The sequence below is a fragment of the Notolepis coatsorum genome (genome assembly GCF_963971535.1).
Source record: "Notolepis coatsorum genome assembly, chromosome: 19".
NCBI classification, from domain to species: Eukaryota; Metazoa; Chordata; class Actinopteri; order Aulopiformes; family Paralepididae; genus Notolepis; species Notolepis coatsorum.
Window position 1 is genome coordinate 87,493,215 of NC_140183.1, and position 17,582 is coordinate 87,510,796.

The window sequence follows — 17,582 nt, forward strand, 5'->3', positions numbered from 1 at the left end:
ACAAGATGTAGCAAAGAGTGAAGTGAGAAAAAGAAAGATGTTTGGGCACTGAACTCCCAACGAGCCGAACGGCAGCGTCTTCAGCCGGATTCAGAGAGCTGTTGATTCAGAGAGCTGTTGATTCAGAGAGCTGTTGATTCGGAGAGCTGTTGATTCGGAGAGCTGTTGATTCAGACTGTTGATTCATGACTGTGATTCAGAGAGCTGTTGATTCAGAGAGCTGTTGATTCAGAGAGCTGTTGATTCAGAGAGCTGTTGATTCAGAGAGCTGTTGATTCAGAGAGCTGTCGCCCGAGATCTCAGACTTTCTGAAGCAGTCCAAACACGCGGAATATGACACACAGTGACTGGTGGATTTAGCTTCCTTTGTGGACCCGACAGAGATGCTGAATGAGCTGAATTCACAGCTGCAAGGAGAAGACAGACGTGTGCTGGACAGGCCGTCCCCAGGCCATCAGCTCAATGACAACCACACTATGCAACAACAACCCATCATCTACACACAATGCACACACATCCACACTCACTTTAAACAAACACTCATCTTACCACTCACTTTAGACACTTTAACACACTTTATATTTATCTATTATTAAAAGAGATTTGCACAACATTCCTACCTCATTTGCACCCTATACCCCAAGTGTTGTACCTCTGCATTGTACCTCACTGGTACTCATTGGACTCTGTATTGTATATATGTATATTGACTTTACCTACGTTTTACTTACTTCTTAATTTTTTTTTACTTACTTTCTCTTTACTGTATGTAGCACACTCGCAGGGGCTCATACAGAAACAAGCATTTCATTATAAAGTATTCTGTATTTTGTTCTGACAAATAATAAACAAACTTGAACTTGAAACTTGACACCATCAGCTCATTGCAGGCTTTCAAAAACAATAAACTGTGCCGTCAGAACTGGAGCGACGAGCCTCTGCTCCTCTCAGAATGTACCGTCACAACTGGAGCAACGAGGCCGAGCCTCTGCTACTCTCAGAATGTACCGTCACAAGTGGAGCGACGAGGCCGAGCCTCTGCTACTCTCAGAATGTACCGTCACAACTGGAGCGACAAGCCAAAGAGGCAACACAGCTGGAGAGTGAGTGCCTTTTTGTACAGTTTTCATTCCATATTGTAGTGAAAGTAATAGCTGCTGCTGGGACTTTTGTTTGCCTCTGAAATAGGTGAGAATGATGCTACTGCAATATATTGATTATTTTGTGTTGTGTAATTCTTGACTTCTAAAATAGGAATTTGTCTTCTTTCTTTCTTAATCTTGCATTCTAAAGCAAAGTAGACACAATTTGATTTGTAGAAATGCAATCAGCCATATAATGGGGTTAATTATTATCTGTATATTATTATTAGCATTTTAAAACGTCCTATAAGTCTTTTTTTGTTTTGATCATATGAATGTTTATAATACTTTTCTCCTCAGATAGTAAGAACTGTATTTACATTTTATGAGTAATATTAACAACACTTAAAAGCAGTAGTCATTGGTCATCCTCACTCAATGGCAATGGTAGATCTGTCCAGCCTGGGAAAACAGCAAAGGTTGCCCACCCCTGCTGTAGGTTATCTTACCTAAGTAACTCTATGGGTGTAGGTTATCTACCTAAGTAACTCTATGGGTGAAGGTTATCTACCTAAGTAACTCTATGGCTGTAGGTTATCTACCTAAGTAACTCTGTGGGTGTAGGTTATCTACCTAAGTAACTCTATGGGTGTAGGTTATCTACCTAAGTAACTCTATGGGTGTAGGTCATCTACCTAAGTAACTCTATGGGTGTAGGTTATCTACCTAAGTAACTCTATGGGTGTAGGTCATCTACCTAAGTAACTCTATGGGTGTAGGTCATCTACCTAAGTAACTCTATGGGTGTAGGTTATCTACCTAAGTAACTCTATGGGTGTAGGTCATCTACCTAAGTAACTCTATGGGTGTAGGTCATCTACCTAAGTAACTCTATGGGTGTAGGTCATCTACCTAAGTAACTCTATGGGTGTAGGTCATCTACCTTGGGGTTGAAAGGGCCCCTGGTCTCCATCTCAGACAGCAGGTCGGTTAGAGAGTCCAACTGTTTGTCAAAACTCGTCTGCTTCTCGATCAGCCTCTGACAGAGGGAGGGAGACAGAGAGAAGGAGAGGGTCACAAATCCACACACACACATCTTGCATTCGATGACTATTCATATTCATATCAAAACTAAACTACACAGATGTGAATAAGCACAGAAGTGGAGAGTGGATGCTGATGACAGATGACAGATGGCAGATGGTGATGGATTGTGAATCTACACCAAGGGCACTTTCACATAATCCCCATGTAATTCAGATCCTGGAATGTTTGGTGCCTGTGGTCAAAATATCTGGGCCTTGCTGAGGAGGTCGGACCCGAGCCTGGGACCAGAAGGGCAGATTATTGTGATGTGGGCCGAGTCTGGAGTTCCCACGGAGGAGGTATGAAACTAGACGATTTGATCCGAGGTTTAAAATGATGTTTCTCCACTGGATGATAGGAGGTGATTAATTTCAACAAACACATTTGAGGTTTTCTTGGCTGGAAGATAGTTTAGGCTATAAAATAATGTAAAGGTTTAACTGACCCATATTTACAACATAATGTGAAGTAATTTAATAGCGTTGTCCTAGTTAAGAAGAAGCCAAGAAAGCAGTTTACAACGACCAGGACACATACCCCGCCGGCTTCCCACCCGCTAACACTGCCAATTGTGTTAGTAGGGACGACTGACCCAGCCGGAGGTACCGCTGACAGCTGGATTCGATCCCAGAGTCTCTGCAGTGGTAGGCGAGTGCTTAGTCCACTGCGCTACCCAGCCTCCCTCGTTTCGACAATTTTAAACAATTTCACACCAATATTTCTTACAGACGTTCCAGTGCAGAGAACCACTCTGGATGCGTCACAGCACCCCGTCCTCAACAACGATGATGTCACAAATATATGCAAATCAATGGAAGAAACATGCATATGGGTGTTTAACCATACTGGGATTCATTGGTAAATGTCATTGACTCACCTGCGGGTTCCCAACAGCACTGGGAATACTGGCCCCAGAGACAGGGAGAGGCGGAGGTGGTGGGGGAGGGGGAGGGGAGGGAGAGGTGGGCAGACAGGCATTCTCCTCAGGGGGTGCTGGGAGGGGCAGGTCATCTGCCACAGGAGGTGGGGCAGGGAAGGCAGGAGGAGGGGCATCAGAGGCAGGGGGTGTGGTTTGGCATTCAGGGGGAGGGGCTGGCAGCTCAGTATCATCCAATGGAGGAGGAGGAGGAGGAGGAGGGGGTGGGAAGTCTGACAGAAATGAGGAGGGTTTATAGGTTAAAGGCGTGACAGTTATCAAGCAATCAAGTCATTCAATCTGATGGTTTGGTCGGTTCTCATAAACTCATAAAGAGACCAGAAAGTCAGGACCAATCAAATCCAAGGCATCAGTTTCAGCCGGATTATACAACCTTTCTTTGTAAATGCAGGTGTTTTGAACTTAAAGGAACCCTAGTATGTCATTATCATATCCATATGTCCAGTGATGCCAGTAACTAGTTACTAGTAACTAGGGATGCTCGATATTGGCTTTTTTACCGATACCGATATACCGATATTGTCCAACTCTTAATTTCCGATACCGATATCAACAGATACCGATATATGCAGGGTGTCCCCCCCAAAAACAGAATAATTTCAGGTAATTAACATTACATATGTCTTGTTGTGGAATTAACATAACATTATGCATACTTTTGACAATAATAAAATCAGAATTTGTTCTTACTTGCTTGCCTGGGTAAATAAAGGTTATAGAAATGTATAAAATCGAAATATCGGACATCCCTACTAGTAACTAGTTACTCTAATCTGATTATTTTTTCAGTAAATAGTAATCTAATTTATTAACTTTTTACAAGCCAGTAATCTGATTACAGTTACTTTTCCAAGTGGCTGTGAGTTACTATTTAGTTACTATCTCATAATGCTGATGAAAGAGAGCCAGGGGTACAGTCATGTTTATGTTTATAGCTGATTTTAGAATGGCTTCAGCATGAAGTTAAATCAACTATCCAGTTTGTTTTATAGTGTAATTTGGCTACTTGAGAGAGTGTGAGAGTGAGAGTGAGATTCATGTTACGCGCGACTTGCGGAGTACGCACTGAGTCTGTTGTCTCAGAATGGATTTGGTAGAGAGAAAAAAAACTGTTGTCATTCTTATGTTGTGGCAGCAGCAGGGGGGACGACAACGACTTCATAACCTAGTTAGTCAAGTAATCAGTAAAGTAACTAGATTACTTTTTAAAGGAGTAATCAGTAATCAGATTATTTTTACAAGTAATCTGTGGCATCACTGCATATGTCTGATGTCTCAGGTATTATGGAACTTGCCAGAGTTTAGCTCTGGTATTTATGACTTGGTCGGCCGTTCAAGTGCAACTTCCTGGTGGTAAACTCAGACATCTCCGACTCTACACGTTGACGAGGACCAGCTGAATGCACCTTGCATGAGAATCGCTCATCCAGTCTGCTGGGCTGATGCAAAATCAGTAGGTTCCCTGGAGCCACACCTGTTATTAGGCTCCACTGTTACAACAAAACACCATGATTGACTACACAAACGCTTAACAAAGCAAACAAGAAAGAATTATTAAAATGATAGAACCATTCCGACTTGGTCTGTCGAGTAGCCGCCTGACTACCTTTGGCTGTTCTTTCCCCGCACGATCGCCCAACTCTACATGTCCCAAATATGCTGCTTATACCCATCTTGCACAGATCTGCAAGCGCCAACTGGGGAGCTGGGATTTAATAGGTTTGGAGGGTTTAAATACATGCTTGTTAGGCAGGGACTACAGATGAAAACTAGCTCATTAGCTAACTCTGGCACATTTACATAGATGTGGAAACTGAAGATGTTGATTAATGTGCACTGTCCCTAGGTAAAAAATAAACTATGTGCTCCTTCCGATTAGACGTAATTTCAGACGCACGAGATGTCAACAGAATGGCCGGAGCAGTATCGTAAATACCGTCACAGAGCGAAGGGGGGGGCGGAGGTAGCTCGCCAACTCGACCAATCACGGCCGTGCTGGCCGGCGTCGGGGAGGGGGCCGAGGGGGGACTTTGACTCTTGGGGCGCGGCGGAGCCACAGAGGCAAACTTCTTTGGTTGGTTGTAGAAGGAAGGCGTGGTGACTTTGAAGTTGAGGGACGACGTCACCATGCATGGCTTGCTGCTGCTGCTGGAATCCGCCATCTTGTCTCGTTTATCTGGAGGACAAAGACAAAGAGATGATGGACAATCAGCTACTGGACAGGACATCAACAGTGGACGAATGAGAGCAACCTGCACATGGGGGAACATGTTGTCCACACAAGAGGCTTTCTGATGCAGAAATGTCTTGTTCTTTTTTTGTTTTTTTTATATAAACAAGTTCGCTAAACCACACACACACACCTACACACACACAAATAGAGCACAGTGGTTATAGATGTAATAATAATAATGTACTCCAGCCGCAGCGTAGGAAATGTGCAACAGTGCAGAAAAAGAAAACATATCAAACACCATGCTCAGTTCTGAAGCAGTCAAAATCAATACACATTTAACATTCAGTATTGATCAATTATCCATCTAACCTTTCTTTTTATTTATTTTTTAAAGGAAAAAAGATGTCTAGCACAAAACAAGGCATCGAGTTCAAATAATAACTTTTGCTAGAAGTCCTGCTCTCACAACCCACATGATGAGCCATGAGACATGTTGAGAGGCTGCCGTTAAGGTGGAACCCCTGGTCACGTCATGGCTCTTGTTGATGCATTAGTGGTGGTGGTGACGCATCAACAAAACATCTTGAACTCTGCAGGCTTAACAACTAATTAAAAGGGAGAACTATTCTGGCTCCAAAGGGTCTTTTAAACTGTGGTTAGGGCCGGGGCTAGGCTATATTTGACTTTAGTGCAATGGTCGTAAAAAAGAAAATAAAAACACTGAACAACATCTAGGCATAATGCAGACTGCTGTAAGACTATACTACATCAAATCACATCCACAAAAATACCTGCAAACACACACACACACACCTCAGAAAATCCACTGAAGGTGTAAAGAACAGGCGTAGACATACCTAAGAGAACTCGAGTGCAACACATGCCTGTTTAGACATACAGCCTGCAGGCAGCCTAAATGATCCCATGGTTTAGACAAGAATAGAGGGATGGGTTCCAAGTACCGGAAGGTGAAAAAGTCCTAACATTTTCATGTGAGGTGCATCAAGGTAAAGGCCATGCTAAAGACTAGCTCAATATTTAGTTTGTGGTTAAAAAATGTCGCGTCTCTATCTCAGATTCCTCAGAGACTGAATGTGTTTCCCTGAGTCTATCTCAGATTCCTCAGAAACTGAGTGCGTTTTCCTGAGGGCCTCTGGCCGGAGGAAATTAGGCCACTTTACTCGCCAAATGAGAGTATTTTTTATGTTTGGCGAGTGATTCATGAAGAGCACTCGCCACACTGGCGAGTGCTAGTAAACAAAACAAAACAAAAAAATCATTCTGCAATCTGCTGATTCGCTCACTGGCACAAGCCGAACTCTGACTCCACCTTATGATTCCTCCCATTTGCGCCTCATAATAATCCGACCATAACCAATGAACATCATCGTTGTACCTATGCACTCTAAGCTCCTCCAATGAACACTCGTTTTCTAGAAGATGTCGCCCATCTAGGGGAAGTGGACAGACCACTGCGCGCGGACCTACAGACTCCTGTCACCGGCTTGACAACGTAGACAAAAACACATTGTGGATGAAAATAATTGCATGTAGAGTCGTCGCTTTCGGATATCAGTGCGGTCTGACATGGGGGCGAACAACAGCATGCAACGTTCTCCTTCGAGTCGGATGAGAATGACAAGTGGGCGTGAGGCTAACCAGCATTAGCCGGCTAGCTACCTAGCATGTAACAAGCTACCATAACGCGCATTAAACATAGTGGACTTTATACTGAGCGTCTTTGCTTAAATGCAGCCGAGTGACATTTTATTATTACCGGGTTTCCCCCCATATCACCACTCGCCCATATGCCCTTCACAGCGGTGATGTTGTCATACTTGTCATTCAGAATACACCTGCTGAACTATTTCAGCAGGTGTATCTATTAAATAATATAACAAACTGCCACTTAGACCAAAAGAAATGCAGACTGTTGGTATACATAACATATTTTGCAAAGAAATGTATACTTCTTCTATGGAAAAATGAAATCGCACCAACATTCAATATGTTCATAGAACAAATATCTCAGTTTCTTCCCTTAGAAAAGATAACGCTTGAAAAGCACAACCAGGGTCACTTATTTCAAGAACTCTGGAATCCACTCTATACTCAACTGGAAACTCATAATGTAGTCCTATAAATGTGTCATATCTAAATAACAGACGTGGAGTTTTAGCAGATTAGATTAGCTGATCTGTTGAGGCTCTTTGTCTGCGTATAAGTGCCTGGTTGCCTGCGCATGGCTGTCAAACCCTGCCCCCACGGGGTCGGGTCTGGGAACGGGAGCTGAACACGCAGCGGCCCGGACCCTTCTCTGTCGGAGTAGCCATCGATAAGCAGGTGTGAGCAACTGGGTGCTATATGTCACTGTTTACAATACCGACATTTGCACTTTTATTCCTTATTCCTTATTTACTTATGATTTACCTACTGTCCCTTTATTTTATTTTACTTTATTTTTATTATTATTATTTTCTTTTTTGTTTGTTGTCTAATTGTTTATTTGTGTGTATGTGGGCAAGTGTATGTGTGTATGTGTGTGTGTGTGTATGCCTGTATGCGCGTGTGTGCGCGTGTACGTGTGTGTATGTCCCAGTGTGTGAGTGAGAGATGGGAGAATGGATTGAGTGGGGAGCACAAGGAAAATTGTTAAAAATTGTTCATGAGAGTGACACTGAACATTCTGTAGATCTGTCGATTGAATGTGAAACCTCATGAAGAAAATAAAAAGATTTAAAACACCTGCTGAACCCCTAGCGTTGACATGAGATTCGATTCCAATGTATTGTCATCATACAGCACAAGTACAGTACAACCAGAATACGTTTGGCATCCAACCAGAGTGCAAATGTAACAAGTCAAGTTCAAGTTGTTTTATTTAGCTATTACATTACAGTGAAATGCTTGGTTCTTTCACTGCCAAGCCCAACCCAGTCCAACCTAGACCAGCCCAACTTTCCCTGCCAACCCAGTCCAGCCCAGCATCTTTCACTGCCCAGTTCAGCCCAACCCAGTCCAGAATAGTTGCCTCTTTCATGTTAATACTGTATGTGATATCCTAATATTTTGAAGAGTAGAGACGGTGTGATTAATACATGTTGTATGCTAATATTGTAGAGAGTAGAGACACTTATTAATGTTTTATGCTATTAATGTTTTATGCTAATAAATATTTTAAAGAGTAGAGACACGGTGTGATTATTACTATGATTGAAAATCAATTTAGACGAAGACATACAAAGAAGTAATTATCACAATTAGCCATTTTTTTTGGCTGGTAAAAAAAATCATCTACTCGCCAGTTGGCTGGTAAGCCAAAAAGTTAGTTTCCTCCCCTGGAGGTGACCTGCGGTCAAATGGAGATTTGCAATTTTTTACCATGACGTCTCCCCACCCCACCACCAGTCAAGATAAAGGCCATGCTAAAGACTAGCTCAAATATTTATTTTGTGGTTGAAAATGTTGACTTTACCATCGGCATCTCTATCTCAGATTCCTCACAGAGACTGAACGTGTTTCCCTGAGTCGATCTCAGGTCGCATTCACACCAGAGCTGTTTGGTCCGCTTTGAACGCACCAGAGTTCGTTTCCTCGGATAGTGTGCTTGGTTTGGGGTGGTGTGAAACCTCATTCAAACTCTGGTGGGGACCAAAAAAGCAAACTCTGGTCCGCCTGAAAACGTAGGTCTCGGTTCGCTTCCAAGTGAACCCTGGTGTGTACTGTTGTGGTGTGAATGCTCATCGGACCAAACGCAAGACCAAATATAGGAGGTGACCCGATAAACTGCATCTTGAGTAGAAGGAAACAAAACAAACACAGCCGGCGCTCACTGCAAAACAAGCACGTGTGGAACATGTCTCGTGGACAGACGTGGGCGAATGAGGAGGTAAAAGCCTTGATAGAAATATGGTCAGACGAGCTAATTAAACAGCTGCTTGTGGCCACTCACAAAAACAACGAGGTGTACAAGTTGTTTAGCGAGATATTGTGATTGCGATAAAATTTGCGATTATAATTTTTTTTTAAGCAGCCCCACAGAGGTTTATTGTAAAATGCAGCTTGCCTCTGGCACACAATCTAAAACCCCTTACCTCCCTCTCCCAAACCGTTCCTACAACAATAACAACAACAACTTGCAAAGGAGATCTTGTATCGCAATGGGACTTCCTGGTTAAATTATTATTATAATTTTCTTTTAAATAAAATAAAGAGTTTGCGATTTCTTTTTTTTTGCGATTTGCTAATTGCATCATTTCAAATCGCGATTAACGATTAAATCAATTAATCGTTCAGCCCTAGTATGTGCGCTGTAGAGCTGTCCCCAAAGCCTGTTTTTGGGATTCTATATTCAATAGACGAGCGCCCTTTTCGATCGCGTGACATTGTTCAGAAAGTTTGGTGCACTTGACAAATTGCAGTGTGAAAGCAAACCGAACCAAATGAAGAATGCAACAATGTTGCAACTTCACCCCCCCCCCGAATCGCACCATGTCCACCAAACTATATGTGAAAGCGACCTCAGATTCCTCACAGAGACTGAATGTGTTTCCCTGAGGCCCTGTTTAGACGGAAAACGCTAGCAGGTGAATCCGCAAAAATATAAAAGACGACTTTTGCGGTTTCTGTTCAGACTCTCTCCGTCTAAACGTAGCCCGAGTCTATCTCAGATTCCTCACAGAGACTGAGGGTGCTTTCTCACTGCCATTCGGGGTCGAATCAGCTCCGCTCCGTCCTCGCTCCGTCCTTGGGTGCGAACTTCCCCCCTCCCTCTCCCCCCTCTAGTTTGTGTACACACTGCAGTCTTGGTGCGCTCCGGGTTTTGTTTACGGTTTGCGTTTTGAGCGTGTAAGCTGCCGTAGCGATGATTTCACGCTCTAACGTCAACACAGGAAGAGTTTTAACACACGGTGGTGGAAACTGGATGCTGTATAAAGAAACAAATAAATATGAAGTTATATTTGAACCGCTGTCGTCAATATAACCCACCCCCTTTTCTCACGAATGGAACTGGTGTTGTGGAGTCCGCTTTGAGCGTTTTCCAGGGTTAACGCTAACAAGCTTAGCCTATTTATTACTAGTTAGCAGCTAACATTAGCCCATCACTCACGTCAATTATATTGCATGTCATTGATCTACCGGTCGATCACGGCCGACCACAACGGCTGCCCACCCCACCACCCCTCCCCACCCCCATTCTGCCTCACCGTTCCTCTGTTACTACAAACTACTTTCCACTGAAGACTCACAACTCCTGCAAGTACCTTACTGTAACAATGCTTCTAAAAGAGGTGGGTTGAAAACATTCCATCAGCCTTGGATGGAAATCTAGAGTTAAGCTAAATGATGAGCTTCTTCCCCCAGGCCATCAGAGTCTTGAACACTGAACTCTCCACACACACACAAGCACACACACACAACACACATACTGTATACGCTCACACACTAACAGTCACTTTAGTACAAACACACACATGCTGCACACGCTCACACTAAACGGTCACTTTACACAATGAAAAGGTCACTTAAAAAAAACAAAAAACAGGAGGGGTTCTTGTATAGTAATAGATGGATATAGCAAGATAGCATAAGGATATAGTATAACTGTATATTGTATAGTATAGTAGTGTACATAAGACCCAGTGCCTCATCCGTAGCTTAACATTGTATCGCAGGACCTTAGCATGTCTTTTACCATGCATTTAAAAACTGTATGTACATTATACCTGTTATCTTATTCTTATTACTTGTATTATTGCACAATCGCTCTGGGCATGACCACCCGCATTTCACTGTATATGCCTTGTATGCCGTGACAAATAAAACTCTTGACTTGACTTGATAAAAGGATTACAAAAAACTTGTGAAATCCGGCTATCGGCGTTGCCTCCGGCTTGGGCCAGTCGTCATACTAACTCAATTGGCAGAGTTAGCGGGTGGAAGTCCAGGGACCGAAACTAAAGCCCGCCGCCCGCCAGGGGCGCTCAGTTTTTACCTTTGGCGCTTGACACTTAGAGGGCTGCCCGCCGTGTGGCGTGTAGACGTGTAGTTCATTATTAGTAGTTCTTATTTTGATTGTGCGAGTACAGATTATAGCCTCTCTCGTCTTTTTTTTTCTCCGCCGCTAGATCGTTAAAAAACTACAAGTCCCACATTGCACTCAAGTCAACGGTCCAATCACAGTAGAGTGACGTGACTGGTTTCACGAGAAAGAAAGCAAATGACCAATCGGAAGCTCTCATTTGGCTTGTTTACTTCCTGAAACGCCACCATTGCGATATGCGGGCAGTCTGCTCTAGTCTAGATCGGACCTCCATGAGCTACCGTTACTGTTTAAACAATGACCCAGTCAACTATTCACTTTTAGTTTAATACATGACGAGGCATTGTCTAACGGTATCTAGCTGGCTAGCTACTGATAGCTGCTGATATCAACAAATGCTCCAGCAATAGTCGACTCGAGTGCATAATACCTCAGTTCCCTCGTTAGCTAGCTCACGTTAGCTAGCTCACATTAGATCTATCTGTCCCAGTAAACTAAATTGTCTTAACGTTATCTACCGGGCTAGCAGTAGCTACAGATAGCTCCTGATATCAATGTATTATAACTAGTGCTGTCAAACGATTAAAATATTTAACTCGATTAATCGCATGATTGTCCATAGTTAACTCGCGATTAATCGCAAATTAATCGTTTTTTTTTTTTTTTTTTTTTTTTACAGATCTTTTTCAAGTTCCAAGTTTTAATACTCTTATCAACATGCGAGTCAACAAATATGCAGCCATTTAACACAAAAGGATGACCCTCATGCATTGCAAATTTGCATCAAATTCAAAACAGAGTGATGCACAAAATAACTTAAGAAAATAATAATTTAAAACAATGAATAAAGTGTGCATGAAATAATAGGGGAAAGAAAACGTTAGGAACTTGTTACATTCACACACACAAGGGCTGATTAATCACACACCCCCCTCTCTCCCTCACAAACACACTCTCCCAGCTCTCTTTCTCTTTTGCCCCTTCCTCATCTCTCTCACCCCCCTCTCTCTCTATATCACACACACACACACACACACACACACACACACACTTCAGAAACAAACATAGTATCAATGAGAGCATCAATAATACACCTGAGTGAAGTCTAGTTAAAAAAAAAAAAAAAAAAAAAAAAAAAAAAAATTTAGTTAATCTTGAGTTAAAAAAATTTGTGGCATTAATAGAATCGGGAGTTAACGCGATATTAACGCGATATATTTGACAGCCTTAATTATAACATTGATTGAATGCGTATTCTAGCTGAGGGCATGTTGAATGTGATTTGACAAAAGAACCGTAACGTTATACCAATAGGGTCCAGCTGCATCGCCGGAGAATCCTTGCATGCTGAATGTAGGGTCTAGCTGAATATAGGGTCTAGCTGCAGGGCCGGAGAATCCTTGCTGGACCTGGAGGCTACTCAAGTATACACACAGACAGTGGAGCTGTTTGCAGATAGCGAGCATTTTGACTTATTGCGTGGTGGCGATGTCTCGCAGATAATACAACTACAAGTATGACTATATAATATATATTTTATTTAAAAAAAATATTTTTATATAAAATATATATATATATATTTTTAATCAAAAAAAATGTGGCAGGTAAGAAATATGCTTGGCGGGTAGATTCTTCCCATCTACCCGCCTCTGGCCGGTGAGTCAAAAAGTAAATTTCGCTCCCTGTGGAAGTCGATGGGTGGTAATCTGGACGTTGTGGACAGCGACTCCTACAGGTCGGTTGGGGGGCGCCTGCACAGCAGAGACAGGAAATGGCGGGGGTAGTGTGAGCCTCCCACACGTTACACCTCGCCAATGAGAGTCCGCGCTGGCAGGTGAAAAGATGTGACAGGCTGCCTCCACATGTATCGGAGGGGACATGTGATGCAAGGCTTCTATCTTCCCTACAACCGGCCAGTGGGGGGCATATGCAAGCAACGTTCAAGACAGGGGAGGGGAGAATTGGCACAGCGAAATTGGGATGGGAGAAAAATAGAAAAAGGAGAAAAAGTGGATAAAAAAAAACTTGTGAAATGCCAATAGTAAAGTTAGAGACATCCAATAAATTTTGTGCATTCTAAGCCTTCTCTTGTATTGTTTGTTTTGGAAGGGAAAGACATGAGCAGCCAGGGTAGGCTGTGTATGTTGCCAAGGTTATCCCCTATTAAACTCACAGACAGCCCACTTAATTGTTTTCTTTTCACCACTAAGGTACCCATGTACATGTCAAAATACTTCCCAAAGGTCAGTGAATACCACGACCACAACACCAGAGGGAGTTCCACAAATCATGTTCAACCCAGATTCGGCTCAAACAAGGGACTAAACACATTTAGCAATTATGCCACAGTAATGTGGAACGCCGTCACCCTACCCACAGCCGTAAAAAGAATGTGAACTGGCCCCCGTAAATGTCCAAACCCCCCCCTCCCACACACCCCCTCCTAATGTACAGTTTCCTCCCCCTCGTATGTATATATTTTCTGTTAGGATCTCTGTTTAACAGTACTGTATATTTGCATATCTTGTATGTCACAAATGTAACAGTACTGTATATTTGTATGTCATAAATGTCATTATGAATTGAAAATGGGGGACCCTGATGTAAACAAGACGAAAGTCTTTCTCTGGTCTGCATCCCTTTAACACTTTGAGTGCCACGGACGCGTTGTCGTTAGTTCATGCCGCCAGTTGAATGCCACCAACGCTATATAGCGTTTGTTTGTCGTATTTTTTTTTATTAGCGATTTGAATTCATATTTCATCAATCGAGCCTCACGCTAGTGCTGCAGACTCTCTGAGCTCCATTGGGAACATACTGCCCCCTATCGTCTCTCCCTGTGGTACTGCACCCCATTGGATTAGACTGATTGGGGGGGGGGGGGGTCCAGCCTCCTCATGTTACTTCTCCGGCGAGGCATCTGAAGAGACCGAAGTGATCGCCGAGCCGCAAAACAACGTGGAATACATATTTACAGTACCCAGCGCTGAATCAATAAAGCGATCGATATTTGGAATGGAGATCAGGAATTGGAATAATCTTTTTGGAGAACATCTGATCCGAGGTAAGCAATTTATTTTACCAGTCTTGGGGTAATCGGATCTGTTTTCACCTATATATCAGCGTTTGCCCTGTGTGTGTGTGTGCTGATCAGGAAATGAGAATATATTTTTCAGCCCGCTTCTCTCGCGTGCATAAGTACACATACTATCGATAATCTAGTGTTTATTTGAAAACGATTCATAAATAGGCCGAAAAATGACAGTTGTGTATTCCAGAATATTCCAGTAAATGCCGTTTATCACGGAATCTATATATTTTCCTGAAACTTTCAAGAAAACGAGGGCTTTTCAAAATGCTATAAAACGGAAATGAACCGATTAAAAAACAATCCGTTTCGACAATGTTGACTGCAAACAAGTCATTGATAAGCGACGGGCAGATTAGACACATAGCCATAATTTAAGACATATATTATGCGTTTAGAGCGCTATCATTGAAGTGGGTGGTGGCATTCAACGATAAATAGTGCAAAGTGTTAACAATTGTGTGTATTGAGCCGTACTGTATTGTACCCATTCTGCAATCTTTTAATAAAGTTTTCAATCAATCCACGTCCCCTCTCCAAAGGCCAGAGACAACACTGCAATAATGGTTCTGCAATAGGAACTGTTCTTCATTCAAGTAATATCTTGTGTTTTTCATTAACAAACATGTACAATTATATCTCAACTTGTGTGTGTAGTGTGTACCCTTTACTATAAGGACATTGGACTAGGCCTGGCCTATATTGGAAATGTCAAATAAATCAGCTAAAACTTGGGGCGTTTTGAAGTTCCCTCATTACTCTTAGAAATGATTTGGTTTCAAGTTCTGACAAGATAAAGAAAACTACAGCAGGGACAAGTATTTCCTCTCCCCACCTGAGGAGAGAGCAGAAGGCACTAGGCTAACATTTCTATATCTTAGCGATATCTATTTCAGATCTAGTTCACACAACACAATCTAGACACAACATATTAATATTCAGGAAACCAAGGTGAGGAAAGGAAGCATATTCACACTCAAAGGTCACTACCTGGAGAATCTTAGCTGTGTATCTCCATAGTGGTCTTAAAAGTGCACTGTGTTGTTTTTGTTTGTCAACTAGCCTCAGTGAAATAATTATTTGGCATCTCTTCTTAAGTTAACAAAGAAAAAAAACACGGTCCTTAACTCATTCAGCGCCATACCCGAGTAAAGTCGGGTTATCTCGCCAGCGGTTGAGCGCCATACCCGAGTATAGTCGGGTTTTGGCAATTTTTTCTTTTATTCTATAATTTTTATTCATTACAGGCTCACGGACCTCGGTGTTACCATTGGAACTTATTCTGAGACCCTGAGAGTGCAATACCGGCCGAATCCTGCCAGATGGCAGTATCGCCCAGCCTTTGAAACCTAATTTATCACTGTGTGTCACATCTAATGTCGTCCGGGCGGAGAATTTAGACCAAGACTGGGCATTCAACTGGCGGCATGAACTAACGACAACGCGTCCGTGGCACTCAAAGTGTTAAAGGGATGCAGACCAGAGAAAGACTTTCGTCTTGTTTACATCAGGGTCCCCCATTTTCAATTCATAATGACATTTATGACATACAAATATACAGTACTGTTACATTTGTGGGCAGACTGCCCACCGACACCTCAAGTCGGCAGCAGCACGAAGTCTCGAGGGACTTATTTTATTTGGAATATATTAATTACTGTATATACGCAAAAGTAGCCTAGTTTTAAGTTAAAATATTATAAATGCCTTGATGATGTCATTCTTTATATAGTATAGGCCTATCAATTGTTTTTAAGCTCAATAAACTCTGACCGGAATTTATCCCATTTGTCCGGTAGATTGAAATCTACCGGACACTCAGACCTGCAAAAAAAAATTCTTACGGAAACCCTGGTATGTAGTATTCAAAACGAATGCCGTTGCTGGCGATCAAAGCATGAACCCCCCCCCCTTCCTTCCCACCTCTCGCAGAGACAAGTCGCATTTCTTTCCTCTCTCCCCAAGGCCTCATGGCCGTTCCCATCGCTGCCTCAGGCTCACACTGCCTTCCTGAAGCCTCCCTGTGCTCTGTGCTTCGTGCCGTTGTCGGACTAGACCCAAATCAACTCGAAATGGATCTAATCAGTGGATTGCATATTTTCGTCAAGAAAGCAGAATATGGCTACCCCTCTCTGCCTCTTGGGACATTTCAATCAGGCTACCAACTTGAAGACGTGGACATTTGGATAATCGAAGCTTTTGGATTGCAATAAGAAGATTTTGGATCCGTTTACCGTGCACAGGACCTACCTAAATGAACTGACTAAGACACTTGGACTAATGCATTCAGTCATTTGGACGGAGTTGTTAAAACTCACTCCACTCAAATCAATAGAGTTATAATTCACTCTACTCAAAATCAAATTTAAATCGACGTGGCTGGAAGAAATGTTGCAAGTCAGTCAAAACAAATGCCTGGACGACTCACCAAGGTCGAACCAGAGAGATGCTGGAGTCAAAGGAAGATAAGGATGGTATGCAACGTCCCATCCCCCAGCCCTCTCCCACCTCACTCTGAAACTATACAATATTCACCACGGTATAACACGCGAACGTATAGATGAAAAAAATTATTATTTTTCACATGTTGGACGAGGGATAGTTACTGTCAAATGAGCCCTGCAAACACAGCGACGCACAGTGAAAATCCCTATATTTTAAAGCGTGGCCCATTGAGTACAAGGATGGATAAAACGGCTGGCCATGAATGAGTTAAGAGGAAACTTGCATCCCTGGAACACTAAGAATCTGACTGAAAAGTTGATGTTTCACCATACGTTTGGTTCACAGTGGCTCAAAATTTGTTTATTTTTATTCATGACAACAAAATACACAAATTGTAGAAAGTACAAGGCTACATGTAAGGGTATAGTACATGTAAATATGTTTTGTAAACTAATTGCAGGCTCTGGGAAACTAAACACATTCCTTTCGTCAAAGCGGCATAGTGCACATTTAGTTAAATAATGCAGAAAATCGCTGGAATGAAAAACAACAAAAGAGAATGGCCGAGCTCCAGTGTGAATTTAAACAGTTGAACTGATCCACTTGCTGCTCCCTTGATGAGGTGTGGCACATATGGACAGAGGGAGCTATTTAGTCTCAGACAGCTGTACATTAACCTAGCTAGCTACCATGGGAGACAGGCCTACCCTGAGTCTCTGTCAGTG

At 42.5% G+C, this 17,582-nt stretch overlaps 1 protein-coding gene across 1 annotated transcript in view; it reads right to left on the minus strand.

The window, feature by feature from the left end:
* Positions 1-17,582, minus strand: part of zyx (zyxin) — a 46,043-nt gene that overhangs the window by 23,492 nt on the left and 4,969 nt on the right. Inside the window, exons 2-4 of the mRNA XM_084336367.1 lie at positions 5,042-5,281; positions 3,046-3,317; positions 2,026-2,121 (exon numbers count right to left, since the gene is read on the minus strand). Coding sequence (XP_084192493.1) covers positions 2,026-2,121; positions 3,046-3,317; positions 5,042-5,267 — 594 coding nt within the window. The 5' untranslated portion in view covers positions 5,268-5,281. The remainder of the gene's footprint in view (positions 1-2,025; positions 2,122-3,045; positions 3,318-5,041; positions 5,282-17,582) is intronic.